Raw genomic sequence first — 19,091 nt, 5'->3', positions numbered from 1 at the left:
GCAAGATTTTATTCTATGAACGCACAGTAAATCCTTTGGGTACTGTAATGATCTGATATATTTTAATTAGGTTTTCTTATTTCATTATTGCTTTCTTATCTCTTTATCGTAACCCATTACATGTCACCAGTAGGATACTTGTCACTTGTAAACCACTCAGGATAATACATTAGCTGAGAATTATGATTATCAAGGAACAATGTTTTACATTAACTTTCTATTCTGCACTGACTTGTACATTAGCCATAAGAGCTATTAGACATTTTAATTACACACAGTATTCAATACTTAAGTGAATCAAGTAGATTGTAATTAGTATCCATGGCTCATTTTGTGCGTTCACGTCCAAATTCGCTGCAGTCCACGTGCCCCAGCTGAGCATGTACAGCTAGTCTGGTCCTCATTTGAAAGAATAATCTAACTTTTCACCAAGCTATGTTTTTTCTAGCAGCCATACCGCCAGTCATGTCACCATGTGCCTGGCTTCTTCCAAATGGTTGAAGCTACGCAGGTGGATGTTGGTTAGTGCTTGGGAGGGAGACCTCCTGGGAAAACTAAGTTGGTGCTGGTGGGCCTGTAGGGGGTGATCTACCCTCAGGTCAAATAAACCCCAGTGCAGTGATACAGGGTCACTGTGCTGTAATGGGGGTGCTGTAGGAGATGCTGTCTTTCGGATGAGGCGTTAAACCGCGGTCCTGGGTCTCCGTGGTAGTTAAAGATTCAGTGACACTCTCTGCAAAGAGTACTGTGGTGTCCTGGTTAAATTCCTAACCTGGCTCTCTCAGCCTGTCACCTAATTATTCCCCAGTTTAATTGACTAAAAAACCGTTCTCTCTGCCCAATGCAGCTGATGTGTGGGGAGTTTTCTGGCACAAAAAAGCTGCCGTGCATCACCCTGGCGGGTGTTACACGTTGGGGCTAAATGAGCAGAGTTTCCCCTCATCACTGTAAAGCCCTTTGAGTGGCTGACTGGTGAGAAAAGCACTGTATAAATACAAGGAATGATGATTATTAATAATAATAATAATAATAATTATTATTATTATTATTATTATTATTATTATTATTATTATTATTATTATTATTATTATATTTCTACATCCTGTCCTATGTACAACCAATAAAAATGAAACCATGTTAGCATGCTGAAATGAAGAGCAGAAATCACCGCAGAGCATATAGATCTACATGACACATAAACCCCCCTTCCCTTTCACATTTTAGAGAGTGTCCTGGTCAGGCACTTTATACACTTTTTTAATGAATGGAAAACTGAAGGAAAATGCATGGGTTGGACAGATCTTAGGAATTCTTGGCTATACTGCAGCTGGAACCCTAATCCAATCCAGTCATTTTGAGAAACAGGATTTTCAGTTGCAGATGCATCATAAGAATGTATCTGTTTGAATGTGCAATTGTGAAAAGTATGCATTTATTGAAATGTTACATGTGTATAATTATGACTACTATATACAAGGTAAATTAGCAGTAATCTAAAGAGTAATACTGTGTTTACAAAGGCATAAAAATGTACATAATGATAATGAAAAATGCACCTGAAATATTTTTTTAACTAAAAAAGATGCAAGACATAATTTTTTACATTTTGCTATGACAGTTTTTCAGAGAGCCATGCACTGTAAAACAAAAAAAAAAGCAACTACAGCATCTATTTGCACGAAGGCAACAGTAAGTAATATTGATGGTGAAATCAACGTGTAATAAATTATAATAAGATACAAAGAAAGCATATTTATTACTGCTGCTCCTCATTATTTTCGGATCAATATTTGAGTCTAGCAATAACAAAAAATAAATAAATAAATAAATAAATCAGACGCATCTATTTGCGCATTAAAAGGCATGCCAGACCACACACAGAGGCCCATTCAGTGGAGGGTTTCATATTCTGTAGTTTCCCCATGGGTTTCTGTCTTAGCAATTATGGAAAATCTCTAGTTTAGCTTGCACAAATAGATGGCAAAATAAATAAACAACCCTAATATTCCTTTCTGATTCACCGGCAATGTAATGATTTTGCCCAATTATTGTTAATTCCGCAGCAAAACCAAACACACATCCACCACTCCCCTGCAAACAGACGCTCATCATGTTGCCTGTGGCCCAGTTTAAGTTGCACAGATGAAAAATCAATAAAACATCAGATATTTAGAGCAGCATAAGTGCTGAATAATTAATAACAGTAAAGGATGTTGTTTCTAAGACAGAGTTTCGTGTTCCTGACATAGTTTTTTGCATATTTGGTTGTTCCACTTTCTCAATCCGAGACTGACAGTGACAAAGATGAACTGCAACACGAACACGAACACACACACACACGCACACACACACACACACACATTTGGTTGTTCCACTTTCTCAATCCAAGACTGACAGTGACAAAAATGAACTGCAACACGCACACACACGCACATGCGCACACACACACACGCATGCGTACACACACACACACACACACGCACGCACACACACACACGGACTCTGAAAGGAATGGAAAGGCTACAGAGGGAGAAAAAAAACCAAATCATTCAGGCTGAGCTGTTAAGAGCCACCAGGAGGTGGGCGGAGTCTGGTCCCACACACAAGCTGTCAGCCTCCCCCCGTCTGCAGAGTGTGACACGGAGGCTCGCTGGCCTCGCTCCGCCTCGCCGCGGCTCAGCCAGGATCTGGGCTGCGGGTGCCAAGCGCGTTGGCGAAGGACGCTCCGCCAGCTCACTGTCATGTCCCGCAGCCTCCCGGGGGCCTCACAAAGAATCCCTACCTGTGCCGCCATGTGCGTCTCCTCATTACCGCCAGGCAGCGAGGGCCCGGCCGCGCCCGCCCGCCCGCCCCAGTCCAGAGGAGGGGGAGGGGGGGGGGGGGGTAACAGCTGCCGGCTCGTCCCTCACAGCCTACGTGCGATGACTAAACGCGTCCGTCTGTTGACATGTCAGCCTGCGCTGCCGTCGCTGCGCATGCTGCATCAAAGAGCTGCACGCCGCTCCCCTCTAGCTAGCGCGCCGCGGGGGTGAGCTACGGCAGGAAATTATACATCATGGAGGGAAGCAGTCCTCCACAGACCTACACAGGCGGCAGGCTGCATATATCTCATGCGGCGACATCTCCCTAACATTTATGTCACGTTTAAAGGGCGGATTTAACTCGCTGTGCTGACAGTTTGTACAGGCTTAGCTTCTGTAATGGTTAAATCATGCTCATCAGAATTAAAGTATTGTGTAGTTTGCATTGCCTTGCCATTAACACAATTTGTTCGATTGCGATCATGTCACTGAATGTAATTCTTGCAGATTGATTAAGCACACAGATGAACACAGCAATTATATGCACACGGCAACCAAGGAAAATAGATAATTATGGAATATATACAAATATGCTAATCAAGCAGCAATCTGAGTGCCATCAGTGATAACTGCATTAAATTCAGAATCTGAAATATGAAGTCAAAATGAGAAACGCAGTTTGACACAATTGGTGGGTATATTTTATATGTGAATTTGTTGGAAAAGTTTTTCTATTAAACCTTGGCAAGAGAGATATATCACATCCTGAGGGATAAGGAGATTTGTGGATTTAGAAAATTTTGATCATCGAATACTCTGGTATTCAAGAACATTCAAATAATTAAAACCTGTTTTTTTCCTCCCCTGAAATGGCATGACACGTTCTTTCTGTGCAAATAATGACTCAATGAATTATCACACACTTTTGGGCAGGAGAAGTAATGACACCAATTAATTATCTGTTATTTTATGCAGGGTCTTGGGTTCCTTCATGAATATTGATGTGAAGAATAAAGCTCCATATTTTTCTTCATTACTTTTGGAAATGAACAAGTGTTTGAATACTTAACTAAGTAATGGATCAGTGATCCGACGGTCAAACACTCAAAAGATCGAAGCATTCCTTGTCATCCCTATCATTGGGTGACGCAAGTCGCTGACACCTCATCCTTCCTTCTGATGAGCGACAACACATGACAGATGATGGGACAGCCTGTGGGAGGGGTGCAGGCAGACAGGTACCTGATTGTCTTCCTTGTCAATACTGGAGTTGTCCCGCTTCAGGATGAACCTCTTCTGGGACTCCTCTGAATTTTCGTCCTTAATGTGCTCTCCAAAGCGCTGCTCCGGTCTGCAAAAACAGAGCAAAGCATGCTAAGTCAAGCTGACAGGTAGGGTGCTCTTGAAAACAGGTATGCATTTTAATGCGCGCTACACTGCTTTCAACAACATACTTCCCATATCGGTGAATATATGCATCGTTTTAAAAAGGATCAGTTACTGCCATTTTTCTAATGTAACCGCATGCAGCACATCGGGGATAAATAACTCAGTTAATGTCTACCGATAACAACCAGTTTAAATCTAATTAATAGGTTTAAAAAAGGCTGAGGAGAAAATAATAAATTCCACTCATCATCCATGATTCTCTTTGATAAAATGCTCTTTAGCCAGGCTAATGATGTATTTTGGGACTTCGTGAAGCATGTAAACTACAAAGTGCTCATTCCTTTACAGTGCTTTTCATGTCACCAGAGCTGTTAACATTACTGTAACAAAATTCCTTTCACATTTCCCTTCTCCACCATTATCTGCCTGGATAATAAATCAGAACAAAGTAGCGTGTGCATCCAATAAGGCTTGCTGTTCATGCCTGTACTGTATGACAATTTCACATTTCTACAATAATAAACAATAGCATTAAACCCTTTTTTTACGGTTATCGTTTTAAAGAAACAGTTGGAAAACGCATTTTTCTTTATGCTTAATACCACTGAAGTATTATGCTGTAGTCACAAGGCGTGACATCAGACAGACCAAACGTGACTTCTCCCAAATAAACACTACGTCACAGTGAGTGCTGGGCATTGAGCCACCAGAGAAGGGCTGGGTGCTGAGAATGAGAGATAGCAGACTGAGGATGAGCAAAATCTAACTCATTCAGCATTGGAGTGCAAGTACCTGGGTAGACGTATTAAATAACAGGGTGAAACAGAAGATAGCAGACTGGTCAAAAGTGTGTGCATGTTTGCTTCTACGCAAGCACACTGATGTGTGCGTGCACGTGTGTGTGTGTGTGTGTGCGTGTGTGCGTGCGTGCGTGCGTGTGCGTGTGCATGTGTGTGTGCGTGTGTGTGTGTGCACGTGTGTGTGTGTGTGTTTCTACATAATCACGCTACCATTCAAGCTAAGGAGCAAAAGAACACAATAAATTCCCCTGCTGATGTCAGGTGCATAAAAATTGCAGACGATATCTCCTTCCCCGGCTGTCTAATCTGATGACTTCTGAAGCAGTTCTTCAGGGAAAAATGTGGCAGACATTTTCTTTAAGCATTTACCACACAGCAGCTGTGTGTCTGACAGCTCCAAACTGAAACGGACAGTGTAAAAATCAGCAATGCGTTACAGTTGATTTGATATTTCAATATTTTCAATGGCTCCCGGATCGATTGTTTGAATAATCAGGCTGGCTTTCCCCCGTGCCCCCAGCGTGAAACACCAGCTCATCCCGTTTGAATAATGACTTGCCACAAAGAGACCTCCTTCATAAATATTTACAAGAAAAGACTAAACTCTTGGGTTTAACTCAATTCTTTTGTTATTAAACAAGAATTTGAATACTGATGGTGTAATAGATTAGCGAGCTCCTGTTGGAATATTGAAATATTCTGTGTCAGTAGCAGCCATTATCCAGCACAGTTTTGTTTCTCTGGCTCAGAAGGAGCACCTCATAGGCAGCAGGTCAGAATCAAGACATAACCCTCCATCTTTATCAATATGTATTTGTACTTAAAGAGCCTACATTATACACATTATCTATTTATAGATATTTTATACAAGCCACCGCATTCAGATTAGGTGGCGAAGGTTACCACAGCAATACCTGACGCAGGATTCAAACCTGCAGCCCATTCCCTAAAACATTACCCCCCGCTCAAAGCCCAAACCTGATTTTATTCAATATTTTATAAAACTACATACATAATAGATCCACGCCTAATGTTTTTTTAATAAAGATGGGACGAAAAGCTTCAAACATTCTGGATTGCAGCCTTCTTCAGTGAATGCTGTATCCGGTCGGAAACTCCAAAGCATCACCACAGGCGTACAAGTCAAACAGAGGGGAACTGCCAGACAGTATTGCTGAACTAACGACATAAAATCGATAAGATTTCTTTTTTTAAATTATTTAATAAGAGATGAGGAAAAAATGGCAGTAAAAAAAAAACAAAAGTGCTCACATTCTGGTATTGCTGGTTTTGTTGATGATCACGGACTTCCCAGTTTGATCTACGTTGTGCTCCATGCCGAAGTATGCAGCGACCCGGTGCACCAACATCCTGTGGTAGGATGACATCTGGGGGAACTTCTTATAGGGGCTACTGCAAGCGAGGAGAGAGCAGGCGCAGGCGTAAGAGCAATGAGCAAAACAGCGTCACATCACAGGGTCTGACAGAATGACATCACGGGGTCTCTGCACACACTCAATGCTCCACTGTCAAGCACAAGCCTTATATTAAACCCAGTTTAAGTGTTACAATGGATTTATCTCAGAAGGGTCATGAAATGCAAAGCCACCAATATGAGTGTGAGTGTGTGTGCGTGTGTGTGTGTGCGCATTTTTAAATATACAACATAAAAGCATCCAAATCTGAGGAGAAGGAACAGCATTCTCATACTTATCATCCGCGATGAAGGAGATAATCTCCTGTTCCAGTTTCAGCAGCATCATTCTGTCCCTGCAACACAAGCCAATAAAAACAGCACCATTGAGCCAGCAGTCTGGAGAAATGCAGCACCAGATGAAGCTGGTTAATGCCACGGCTCCTGCGCAGAGTGAATTATTCATATTAACCAGCTGTGATCCACACGACCGCATCCCATCCTCCTTAGGGAGCAAAGGTCTGCTTTTTTCTTTCAAGTCACGACAATAAATAATGTGTCACATTAAGCAGCTCTGCACTTTCAAAACAGTACACAGTCATTTTAAATTTAATCAGTGCACGTGGTCGAATACACCAAAAGCGAGCTGTCCAAAATGCATCCATTTGATTCAAAAGGTATGATTGGTTCACAGGGCAGAAGACCTAAGTTCTACAGCAAAAGGAACCACTCACACTCTTGATTTGAGTGATGTGTGCTTATTTGGGCTCTGATTTTTTTTTTTAAAGCACAGTCTGTATAGAGCAACAGTGATTCTTATATCACTATGGTACAGAACAGAGGAAGGTAACTATTTTAAGAGATCTACTCAATAGTGGAAATTATTTTTTTCCACCAAATGCTGCTCTTCATTGCTGATGTCAGCTGTGATGTTGTAATGGCCCTGATACAGTTCAGGGCTGTGCTGATCCAGGTAGGCCATCTCAGATAAGCAGAGACACAAAGGCCAAGTCATCAGAGCTAAATGAAAGCTGATAGATAAATAAATGGATAGTTCAATATGACCATGGAGCAAAAGACAACATGGCTTCCGTAAGCGTGACAAGCCCCATATCATCCACACCAGCACATAACCACAGCAGAACCCTAGAATGCTGTCGCATTCGAGTTGAAACTACCAATTATATAATCATACTTTAAAATGCCAAACATTCCTCTCACTGCCAATAATCAATCCCAAAGTAATTAGATTTACTCTATCAATGTCCACATAATCATTTACATATGAAAGACTGACTGCTGTTTTGTAGAGATGACAGTTTTCAGGTATTAGTACAAGCATCGGCAATGTGAAAGAGAGGACAATAAATTACACGCAATGTTATTTTAAAGAAATACTAAATAATATCAGGCAGATGCTTAAATATTAGCATTCTTTTCTGCACTGAGTAACATTGTGCTTTTTGTGTTTCTTCTGGGAGGATGAGAGTGAGATTAAACAGACAGAATAAGAGAGAGAAAGTGAGGGAGAGAGAGAAAGAGAGAATTTACTGGGATCTTGCAAGCTTAATTAAATCCTGCAATGTTTGCTGGAGTCATTAAAAATGTACAAGTAAAGCTTTTAAAAGGGAATTAAGAGGCAGACCCCAGTGGAGTGCAAGGTTGGGAAGAATATTTATTAACAAACAGACATCATTTGTAATTACTGGATGATTTTTGGCTCTAAATTTGATCTAATTTCTTCCCTAAGTGCAAGTGCTTCTTTGAAAATGTATACTATCTGTTATAAATGTTATCTGTTATTCAAATTCTTTTTTTCAAATTCAACACACAAAGGCAATGGGAATATATCTAGTAGCTGAGTAGTCGCAGATAACAGGGAAAGAGATTTAAAAAAATTAAAAAAATACAACAGGCACTGTTCAAATGTCATGACTTTGATGGATCCCTTTATTCATAGTGATGGGATAAGGAAAATCTTCACAAAACCAGAAAAAGGTGAAGCAATCGGTGACTCACCGGATTGGTACCAATCATTTTGTACCTGCTGTGAACATTAAGCTCTTGATTTGTTCCAATAGGTCAGTGATTGACGGAAGAGCATAATTTACTGTGGGATAGGAGCATTTGTCAATTTTGCTACAGTTTGACAATCGTTTCCCACCACTATGTATGAAATCTATTAATTAACTTAATAAATTAACATTAAAAAGAACTTTGATTTCTTCCTTTTTTTCAGTTTTCTGCGATTTTTAACAACTTTGCCGTGACTGCTCCATGACTTATTTTCCATGACATACACCCAGCATTACTGATAACTAATCTGTAGTATTTTGCCGTTACAATTCACGAGGAATTTTCATTCCACAGCTGTTCTTTTGAAAAGTTTATTCCAGGAGAGCATGCCCCCCGACCCCCTAGAAGGTTGCATTTCTCTGGGCATTTCAACGGCCACAATATTCAAACTAAAGCAACGCCCGTGGATTGACAGCTCACTGTAGCCGTACCCTTGAATGGGGTTCACGTGACCCTAATCGCCCGTAATGACTTATTAATGCTAGTTTGCCATCTAGTGGCAGAATGAAGGTATTGTCTTTCATTATGAGGGAGTCACTCAGCCAATGATTTAGCAGTACCATTAGGGATTCTTAGTCACAACCAGACATAATTTGCCATGAAACTGCACTCAATTACATCTACTAATATGGCATGCAACGTTTATCAAGTACAGCAAGTGCATACAGAGAACATGCACACCCGTGTTAATTAACAGCAAAGACAGTTGCAGTACATGCATACAGCACATCTAATCATATAACAGCACAGATACTTACAAGCACATACACAAAGCACATGTAACCATGACACACAAAGAGCACACACACACATATATATATATACACATATGATAATAGTACAATACATACAAACAATGGCTCACCTGGGGTTATTCTGTAAGGTATTGACTAAGAACTCGTGCAAGTCAATGCCCGTGGAGTCTGTGTATTCCTGGCTGTGATCTGAAACAGAAAGAGTCCAAAATGCAGTAAGCAGCAGAAACACTAGCGTGGACTAAAAACCACCTGTTTCATTTCTTGTGACAGTCTCACCTCTCTGACTCCGAGGAAAGGCCATTCGCATCAATACCCAATGTTTGCTCGACAGAAAACCTACGATTTTCCTGAAAGGTCATTTTAAAAAAGGAGTTTTGGCAGATCCAGGGCCTTTACAGAGACCTGAGTCGGCTGCCAACTGGACATGATGCGTCCTATTTCCACTGCGGCCGCGGCGGGGAAGCAATGCCGTTGACGGCAGCTTCAGGAAAACATAAAAACGGTTTTGTGTCTGAGGCTGGCCTTTCAATCTGTCTGGAACAGGGCTGAGTGTGGGGGTCCATTGTTCAGACCAATGGCTAAAATCGGCACACAAAAGGCACAAAAGTCCCACAAGTGCCTGCTGCACAAAATTTGCAATCAAAATTTTACATCATATTGTGCACAATACTTGGTGTGAGCTTTTATTTCTCTGTATTGCCTGTTGTGGTCTCTCTCTCTTCCCCCCCTCTTTCTGTCTCTCTCTCTCTCTCTCTCTCTCTGCCACTCTATGGCATAAGCACAGGCAGTACAGGCACCCCTGAAACCCGGTTTCTGCATTGCTTTAATTCTGTATTCATAAGCAGCCGGACAACAGGACGCGTGTACTAAATTTGCATTACCCCTAGGTATCTATGAAGGTGTTTAGAGGGCAAACTATTTTTTCCGCTGGAACTTTGCCGGAACAGGTTGACCACTGCGGCACTTCACAACCGCGCTACGAAACGGCGTCAATGAAGCAGAGTGAAGCAGAGTGAAGCCGAGTGAAGCCGAGGCAATATTACCCGTCAGAGTCAATTAAGCGCTGCTGTTCTGATACACAAGACCATTTATATGTCCAGAGAATAAAAAGCAGCGGAAGCAATAAAGTATTTTCTCTTCTAATTACACTCGGTGTACGCCCATTTAAAAGAGGCCCACCTCTGCTGGAAGTAATTGCTTGGGAAGTCTGAAATCATTAATCGGATAGAGGCGGGGTGTTGAGGCACAGGTAACCTGCTGATATTTGTGCAGGACATTGACTGTGCCAATGTGCCAGGTTACCAGCTGAGAGTACCGCTTCACCACCAATTCCGACTTTAGACACACGCAAAACAAATGGGTCCGCAAATGTCCTTATTCGTCTATGCATTGGAAAAACCTCTGAGTTACGAGACAATTACATTGCTGCTATTACTTTGGTCACTTCCTGCTGCCACTTTTGAGCATTTCTGCAGATGAAGTTTAAAATTTTTTTTTTTAAAAACCCACCTTTTGACAGCATTCTTATTTTTGGTTTTTCATTTGGTTTCTCTGTCCCTTTGTTTTTGTCCTTCTCTGCTTCTTCTCGACTGGAACTGCTCTTTTCCTGGAGGCAAGGCAAGCTGGTCATTTGCAGCTGAATTGAACCCTGAAATATCAAGGACACAAAACAACAACGTGCAAAATTATGCACCAAAATATACAGACGTTCAGAACAAACAATTATCCTGACAACAGAAGGAGACTGAGATTAAGATATGCGTTTAGCTTTAGAAATCGGATGGTTATGATATCTAAATTGGGCCCACAACAGAAATTATTTAGTGATACATCATATTATGGTATTTATCACGTTGTACATAATATAAATTAAATATATATGTGTGATTTGTGAATTGTATTCATTTATACACAAATGTCAAATGAACAGTTCAGAAATCATACATATATATTTTTCATTTATAAATCACAATCATCATTAAAATTATGTGCACATAAATGAGCTTTGAGGCACTATCCAGCCCTCAGTTATCTTTATGAGCTGCGTTACTATGGCATAAGGACATCCCATAAGGGCTAGGGCTAGCCTGTCCGGTCTCAGAAAGGAAGCTAACGGTGTAATGGTCTATCCATGGGCTCTTGCAAAAGTTTTAGAGCAGCACTGGGTTATTGAATGTTAATATTTTACACCAGAGTTCCTTATAGTTACGTCTAGCATGATTTAATGTTTCACGTGTGTAAAGAAATTAAAATAACACTACTTCAGGTAGATAAATGCTACGCTGCACCATTCAAGCAAATTTCTTAATTTGATTGTGCAGTGTACAAATGTTGCTTCTCTTGTATTGGTTTAGCATAATATTTTAATACATCATCTCAATTATTAATATATCAGTAGCATGTTTTTTGTAACAGTAAATTATTTGTGTATATTAACACTAGGACACATCAATGGAATATAGACATTAATACTATATTTCTTTTAAGTTTGCATCAATGACTTTTGGTTTTAACCAGCCAAACCGATACATTTGTGATCTTCAATTTGCAGAAACGCTGCAATCTTCCTGTATTACACTTATTCCATTTCCTACAATCTGGAAACAAGTTTGTTTCAGTTTGTTTCATGTGCTGCATTGTTTCTGCTAATGATCAAATATTTATAGGATATACTGAATGAAGTTAGTACAAAATTTGTGAGCTGAGCACCAACTGAAGTCTCAGCTAATTATGCTTGATTGAGCTGTCAACTGAATGTCGATGTTTATTTGACATCTCTGCATTTCATCTGATATAAATTATTTTGTAAAAGAAATGTTGTGCTGAAGAAGAATTTGTGGTAATATAACAATAAAGTGTATTTCTGCAACTTTTTAGTAAATGCCCTTTGAACACATTCAGGGTAGCGTTCTCCATTATGTGCAATTATTCATTTAATTGTGCCAGACACCATTTATCAACCAATTACTCTTAATCAATAAAGTTGAAATGTATTATTCATTTAAGGGGCTCGAATGAACACACATAACTAGCAGAAATGCCTTTAGTTGTTTCCTTCTCCGTCTGTATCCAACATCAGTAACAAAGTACTAACACTAGAACCTGGTTAGGTGACATAAAAATCCAAATTAGTATTCAGTTGACAGTCTAGAGTCTAAATCTGACTAGTCAATCAGCTGGAATGAAAGCCAGCATCAAGGTGGAGGAAAGTTTCACTATAGTTTCATGATTTTAATTATTTAAGTGTAGTAAAATGACACGGAAATCAAAAATATATTTAAGAGCTAATTACATCTCACATAGCAGGGATTGGCAGGTTGGGTATAGATTTGGTGTGGATTAGCCTGGGGTTTGAATCAGAACCTATAGGTTTACAATATTGGCAAGATCAGTATTGCAGTGTGACTCCCAGTGGATTCTTCACCAAAAAAAAAAGAAAAGCCCCAGACATTTTCTGCACTCTGCAGCAAAGTTAAATCCATGGAGCTCTCGCCCGAGGCTGACATGAGGATGCTGAAATATGCAGAACCTCCGTTAGAAATTTGGCGGAACATTGTATTTCTCTTTCTGCCTGATCCGTCAAAGAGCTGCAGCCACGGTGAGATAACAGATAACGCTGAGGTGTGATTGGCTGTTTGTTTCAGTTGAAAAGTCGTGCTAATATGGGGCCGGGGGGGGGGGGGGGACGGGGTTGAGGATAAGAGGACGGAACGTCCTTTTGCAGAGATGTACTGGAGTCCAGAACTGCTGACGTGCAATTTCGCCATTTTATAAACGCGTGGGGGATCGTTCACGCAGACTAGCAGGGCCCATTTCAAGCAAATTGCTGGAAGCAAAAACAAGGACAATAGCAAAAATAACAATGTAAAAGAAGTGCAATTGTATAATTTATTCCTCTAAATGTTTCCCTAAAAGTTTGAGGCTGGTGTTGAGGTTGATGACTTTGTCACTTTTTTGTTAAAAGACAAGCTCTAGAAATGAAAATACCCTGGAGGCAGGTACTTCCTTATTCCCCTTCCCAACAGGTGGATAAAAAATTAATATCTCTGCCGCCTTGCAGCTTTATTGAACGCTACAGCGATATGACAGGGATCTCAAAGAAGGGGAGCAGTGACATGACTTCAGTCTGGCTGCAAAGACCAAGGCCCTTATCGCGCTTATCAGAATGAGACGAGGTAAAGCCCGATGTAGTAATGCCTGACCCTGGCTTTGTGACAGCCACCTAAGCTAAAGTTCACATGCTGTACTTACACAATGGAAATATTTCCCACTCTTTAATGGCAATATTAACCCTTTAAAGAGTAGGCATTTGGAATGTTCTTTTTTTCAAGGTCAGTGTTCTAGAACTCAATTGCTTTCAATTACCTGTAGTGAGTGGTACATCAGCATTAAAAACATTCCTATTTTCTTGTGATCTTATACCTTAAAGGGCTAATTATGAGATGCTGCCATCCTCTTTATCACAGTGCTCTAAGTGAATATAAACAAATTCACAAAGGCAAACAACACTACACATTTTATCTGCAGCCAATTAAACGTCTGTAACCATGAACATTATTATTAAGCATCCTCATCATTATCGTCATTGTCATGGCATTAATTCAGATGTGAACTCATTTATTCCAAGAGATTGTAGACACAGAAACTGTACTGCTATCAACAGAAACTGTGTAAAAAAATAAACATGATTAAAAGATAGCACAAAAAGGGGGCGTCTAAAGCTAAGTAAAAACTCTGAGGGCAGTTCATTCTCTTGGCCTGTTTGGATCGATAGTGTGCGTCTGGCCAGTTTCTGGGCAAGCGTCTCCACTTGTGAGAAACAGAGACTTTAAGACACTCTGGCCTGCCTTTGTTAGGGTCATCTGCCAGTAATAAAATGACATGCAAACAGCCACTCTCTATTCAATAGCATCTGCTTAAGAGGTCATGCCTCTTTCTTGCCCATTCTGAATAACTCAAGCAATATTTTGATGAATCTCATCAAAAAATCATAGATTCACATGAGTTTTTGAAATTCCTATTTTCATTCCAATCGGCTTTTCAAGGTCATATCCCCAACTGCATCCTCAAAGGTTCTGAGCCCTCCTGACAGCAGCTCTGCAGTGAGTGTGCTGTAAAATTGTGAAAGGACACATTTGTTTGCACACTGCAGTAACACCTCAAAATGTACTGAACTGACAGAGCCAGAATGGCAGCTCCACGTGTGTCCTCTCCCTATGCAAAAACACTGGGCTGACAGAGCCAGAATGGAGGCACCATGTGGTTCCTCTTCCTATTCAAACACACTGGGTCGGAATGGAGACGCCACATGTGTCCTCTCTTTGAGCGAACGCACTGGGCAGACAGAGCCGGAATGGAGGCGCCACATGTGTTCTCTATTTGTACAAAAACACTGGGCCAATGGGGCTGGAGTCAGGGACCCAGGTGTTGTGCTCTTTTGGCTTGTGCCTGGCCAGCCCCCAGCTTCCTCGCAGGTTAACGGTGGAGCCCTTGTCTGCCCTTGGCCATGCAGGCAGGTATCCTGCTCGATGGCCGTTGCATGATGGGAAGGGAGGGGGCCTCCTACCTGATCGTCCTCAGCACCATCTGTGGGTACAGGCAGGGAAGACTCTTCGCACACGGCCAGGCTGCGCACCAGCCTGCCTTTGGCCTGAAAGACACAGAGAACACAGTGTCATTTTCGCCTTCTTCATCCCACAGTTTCATAACACCAGGGCACCGATGACCTTTACATGGAAATAGGAGAGAAAGAGAGACAGGGGGAGGGAGGGAGGGAGGGAGGGAGGGAGGGACACTGAATCAGATTTTCAAACAGTATTTTGGCTCCACAGCAAAGCACTTGTCTTGCCTTGCATTCAGAACAGCTGCCTCAAACACATGCAGACGCGCAGAAAGGAGCGAGGGTGGCCTGGATAAAGCGTAGCTGGTTAAATATAGAGCAACTGCAGCCACAGAGGGAATCTGATAACAGGAACGCTTCTGCTCTGAATGTGCTCTGCACGCAGGACCTGCAGAGTGACACACCAGCTCTATTCTGGTAACACACCAGCGCGCAGAGAAATGCTTCACTAGTGATTTACCACGTTTATCACACCTCACACACACAGCCATTGAACTGCGCAAATTGAAAACAGCAATGAATGCACACACACCACACACACACACACATTACTAAAGGGAACTGATGACTTTGATATCCCTAAGAGCCGAAACAGGATATTAGACCTCCTATCGTTTGTGTTAAGTGATTTTCACTATCTGTCCTCTACAGCCAGTGTATCACACCTGAAAATCCCTGACCATGAGCACTGTCCTACTTCAACAATTCAGATGGCATATCAAATTACCATATTGAGCTTACAAGCAATTTCCATTAGACCACAACATCTGTGTGAGTGTATGTGTGTGTGTGTGTATATTTGTATTTAAAAAAATAATTAAAAAAACATATATATATATATATATATGTGTGTATGTGTGTGTGTGTGTGTGTGTATGCATGTATTCATATGTAAATGTACTCATTTAAAATATGAAGCATATTCTGTACAGTAATGTACACTTTCAAACATTCAACAGTACTTCCAGGAGATGGCATTTAACCAAGTGCTAATGACTCACTGCCCACGAACATATTCCTTATAGTTTCTGATTTCATAATTTACCATACATTTCCATACATAATATTTCTCAAAGGTCTGCAATTCACATACTACGAATGTCCTTTCAAATATTTCTCTGACAAAGGTCAGTGTAGACGGGACTGAAAGCCACAGGAAGCTCTGGAGAGTCCCCCTGCCCCAGGACAGATCAAACGCATGGGATCCCCAGGCCCCTCCGGAATGTGAAAGTCGCTATGAGGAAGCCCCTGCTGTGCATATGAAAGGGGGGCTGAGACGTCCGCAGCACCCTAAAAAGAGCCTCGGGGCGCTGGGAGCCCTGACCCTGATTGGACGGCTGTGACCTTTCCGGTCCTTTCCCGCCAGCCTCGTTCTGACAATCACGGGTCGCCGCCGCTCCTCTCCTCCTCAGCCAGGGCTGCTTTGGTATTCAGGCCTTCTCTTCAGCTCACCTGGCAGGCTCGCCCCCCCCACCCGCCCCCCCCACGTCCCCCACCGCGTTTCCCAAAGTGCTGTCAGACAGAAGCGTCTGAGGAGCAGGAAACAAGATCTGGACGGCACCTCCGAAGGGAGGCGTGCAGGTGAATACGCCAAACTCCCGCACAGAACTCCGCCATTATGACACCTTTAAAAAACCTTCACACAGCACTGCATATGTTCTCAACGAAAGACAGCATTGTGATATTTACTGTACATCTAGTTTGTTCAAGTAACGCTATGAAAACAGGCAACACTTCAAGTGCTCCATCCTTTGGCGACAGCACCAAACTCATTCCTCCACTGAGTGACATGCATTTCCTGCGAGATGGTACTGTAACCTTGACTCTCATTCTCATTCCTATGTTTAAAAAAAAATGGCCTCACTGATGGTGTGAATCTGCACAACCGCAGATTTATAAAAATGAAGCATATCAGCACACCAGTCCAAGATACAGTTCACAAAAGTCAGATGAGAAATGCTCCCGCGTAAAATTGATATGAATTAGAGAGCCATTTCATTTTTCAAAAATATTTCATTGCATTTTAATGTGTAGATTATACAATGGTGTTTTTCCAGCTTAATATAAAAAACTATACTAAACTAAAGAAACCATGTTTAGCATTGTCCAGCAGGTCACATGACAATTTATTTTTATGGCTCGTTAGCCTCCGCAGTCAGATGACAGATAACTCTGATGTTTCACTCGTCTTCAATGGGTTATACGACAGGTCACTGACGCAAAATTCTCTTCAAAAGATCCAGTAAGTGAAAAATACACCGACGGCAGCGAGAAGAGGAAAGATGTTATTGCCGTGTCCTTGAATGAACCAAAAAGAGAACAGGAGTCTGAGAACAAAGGGGGTCATTTTTTAGGCCAGCCCTTCCTTGGGGCCATTCAGCATAATGTTATTCTGCGCTGGAGTCCCAGGCTGATGAAGTCATGTGTTCTGCCCAGCGGAGCGAGCGTGGCACACTGGAGGCCCATGCATGAACAGGCACCACACAAATAAGTGACAAATTAACACACGTGCGTGTTAAAAGGACTGGGTTTATGCACTAGCACAGGCACATACATACCTGAACACACACACACATACACACACACCCATGAACACACACACACACACACATGCGTACACACATACACACACACACCCCTACACACACACACACACACACACACACACACGCACACTCAGAGTAGCCATACCTTGGATCTCTTTCTTGGCTGCCCCTGGTTTAGGCCCCGTCTCTGTGTGACAGCAGACAACAAACAGCAAACAGGGACGTCACTCGGTGGAAGGGAAGATGAATGGAGGAGAGAGACGGAAGAAGAGTGGGAGGGAGAGGCAGATGGGACACAGAGAAAGGAACGGAGGGAAGAGAAAGACCAGCAGGGACCTTGAAAGCTGTGTGTGGGAGGACGGGTGGAAGATGAGTGACCTGCTATGCGGTGTGTGCGTAAGGGGAGGGGGGGGCGCGGAGGTGGGGGGGGTAAGGGTTTACCGGCACAGATTAGTGGGGACGCTGACAGCTCTGAACAATAACCACATCCATTAAAGTGCGCTGCAATAAATGCAAACAATAATGGCAGATACGATCTTTCAAATAGCCCGACTGCTGAAAGACAACGGAAGATAACGCTGTCTCTTCTGCGCGTTGAGGCTCCAGGGACGATCACCGCCGTCGCCGCGTTCATCACCTGTCATCTGCGCCTCGTCATTCAGCGAAAACACTGACACGGGCTATGAAACACTTTTCAGCGAAAACTGTTGATACTCAGGCTTCCCGGCCTTTTGAAAGTTATGCAGATCTTTATTTGTATGCGTGTCTCAAGGACGACTGGGAAACTGAAACATCCGCGTTTATGACCCAGATTCCTCCTTCGGTTGTGCGCTTCGGAATACGCAAATTCATAAGGAAATTATTTTTGTGTTATGTCTGTGCATCTGTTTTGTGCGAACATTTGCATTTATAGTGTCTGACACCAACTACAGCAATAATCTGGGGAAGATTCTATGCTCATCTAAACAAAGAGGGTTGCATACACACATTGGCAATTCAGCACTATCCTCTTAAGCACCGATTCAATGCACCAGGCACCTTGCAACGCATGTGACTTTTAAATATTACCACAGAGCATCATGTCATAATGAAAACATGATTAAAAAGCTGATTAACATCACAACCCAGTGATTTATTTAATTGAAGCAATGTGCATGCACCCTTAATCACTTGTAGTTTTTGGTTTATTTTTTACGTGATTTTGTTAAAACAAACAATATATTTAAACACCCCATTTACTTTTGAGTTAACATCGGTTTCTGCTGCTATAAAAATCCAGAAAATAAGGGTTTAACAAAAATCATTAAATATTCACAGAATAGAACACAGACAGTGTGTGGATTTGGTACGGATATGTTTACAGCCATCATCTTTTCAATCTTTTCTCAAAAATGGACACTTGCTATGTTTGCTCACTGTGCACAGTTTGCCCACCGCTTTGGCAGACGAGTTTGAGGTCATGATTACTCCCAAAGGAAGCCGGGGTAGAAGCAGCAGCGTGAGGAATGGAACCTAGTGCTCCTTTCAGGAGGGTGGAGCCAGGAGAGGAAAAAAATCAGAGGAGTGGAGCCAGATGCGGAGAGTGCCAGGAGAGGGGGCTGGGGTGGGGGGGGGGGGGGGTACTATGATGTCACTGTGAAGGATGCTGGAAGAGCGGAAGGACACCGGCTGGAGACGGGGTTGGGGA

General features: G+C 42.1%; 1 protein-coding gene across 5 annotated transcripts in view; it reads right to left on the bottom strand.

The window, feature by feature from the left end:
- The window catches only part of arpp21 (cAMP-regulated phosphoprotein, 21), a 75,247-nt gene that overhangs the window by 33,159 nt on the left and 22,997 nt on the right, over positions 1-19,091 (bottom strand). For 4 of the 5 annotated variants that reach the window (XM_064347150.1, XM_064347151.1, XM_064347147.1 and 1 more), the window contains exons 4-10: positions 17,550-17,591; positions 14,805-14,888; positions 10,748-10,886; positions 9,346-9,424; positions 6,701-6,760; positions 6,263-6,403; positions 4,044-4,152 (exon numbers count right to left, since the gene is read on the bottom strand). In XM_064347150.1, the coding sequence (XP_064203220.1) occupies positions 4,044-4,152; positions 6,263-6,403; positions 6,701-6,760; positions 9,346-9,424; positions 10,748-10,886; positions 14,805-14,888; positions 17,550-17,591 (654 nt within the window). The remainder of the gene's footprint in view (positions 1-4,043; positions 4,153-6,262; positions 6,404-6,700; positions 6,761-9,345; positions 9,425-10,747; positions 10,887-14,804; positions 14,889-17,549; positions 17,592-19,091) is intronic. The other variant, XM_064347149.1, reaches the window with a different exon arrangement.

This window comes from Anguilla rostrata, chromosome 8 (assembly GCF_018555375.3).
Source record: "Anguilla rostrata isolate EN2019 chromosome 8, ASM1855537v3, whole genome shotgun sequence".
Lineage (NCBI taxonomy): Eukaryota > Metazoa > Chordata > Actinopteri > Anguilliformes > Anguillidae > Anguilla > Anguilla rostrata.
This window is presented reverse-complemented; position numbering and strand designations above follow the sequence as displayed.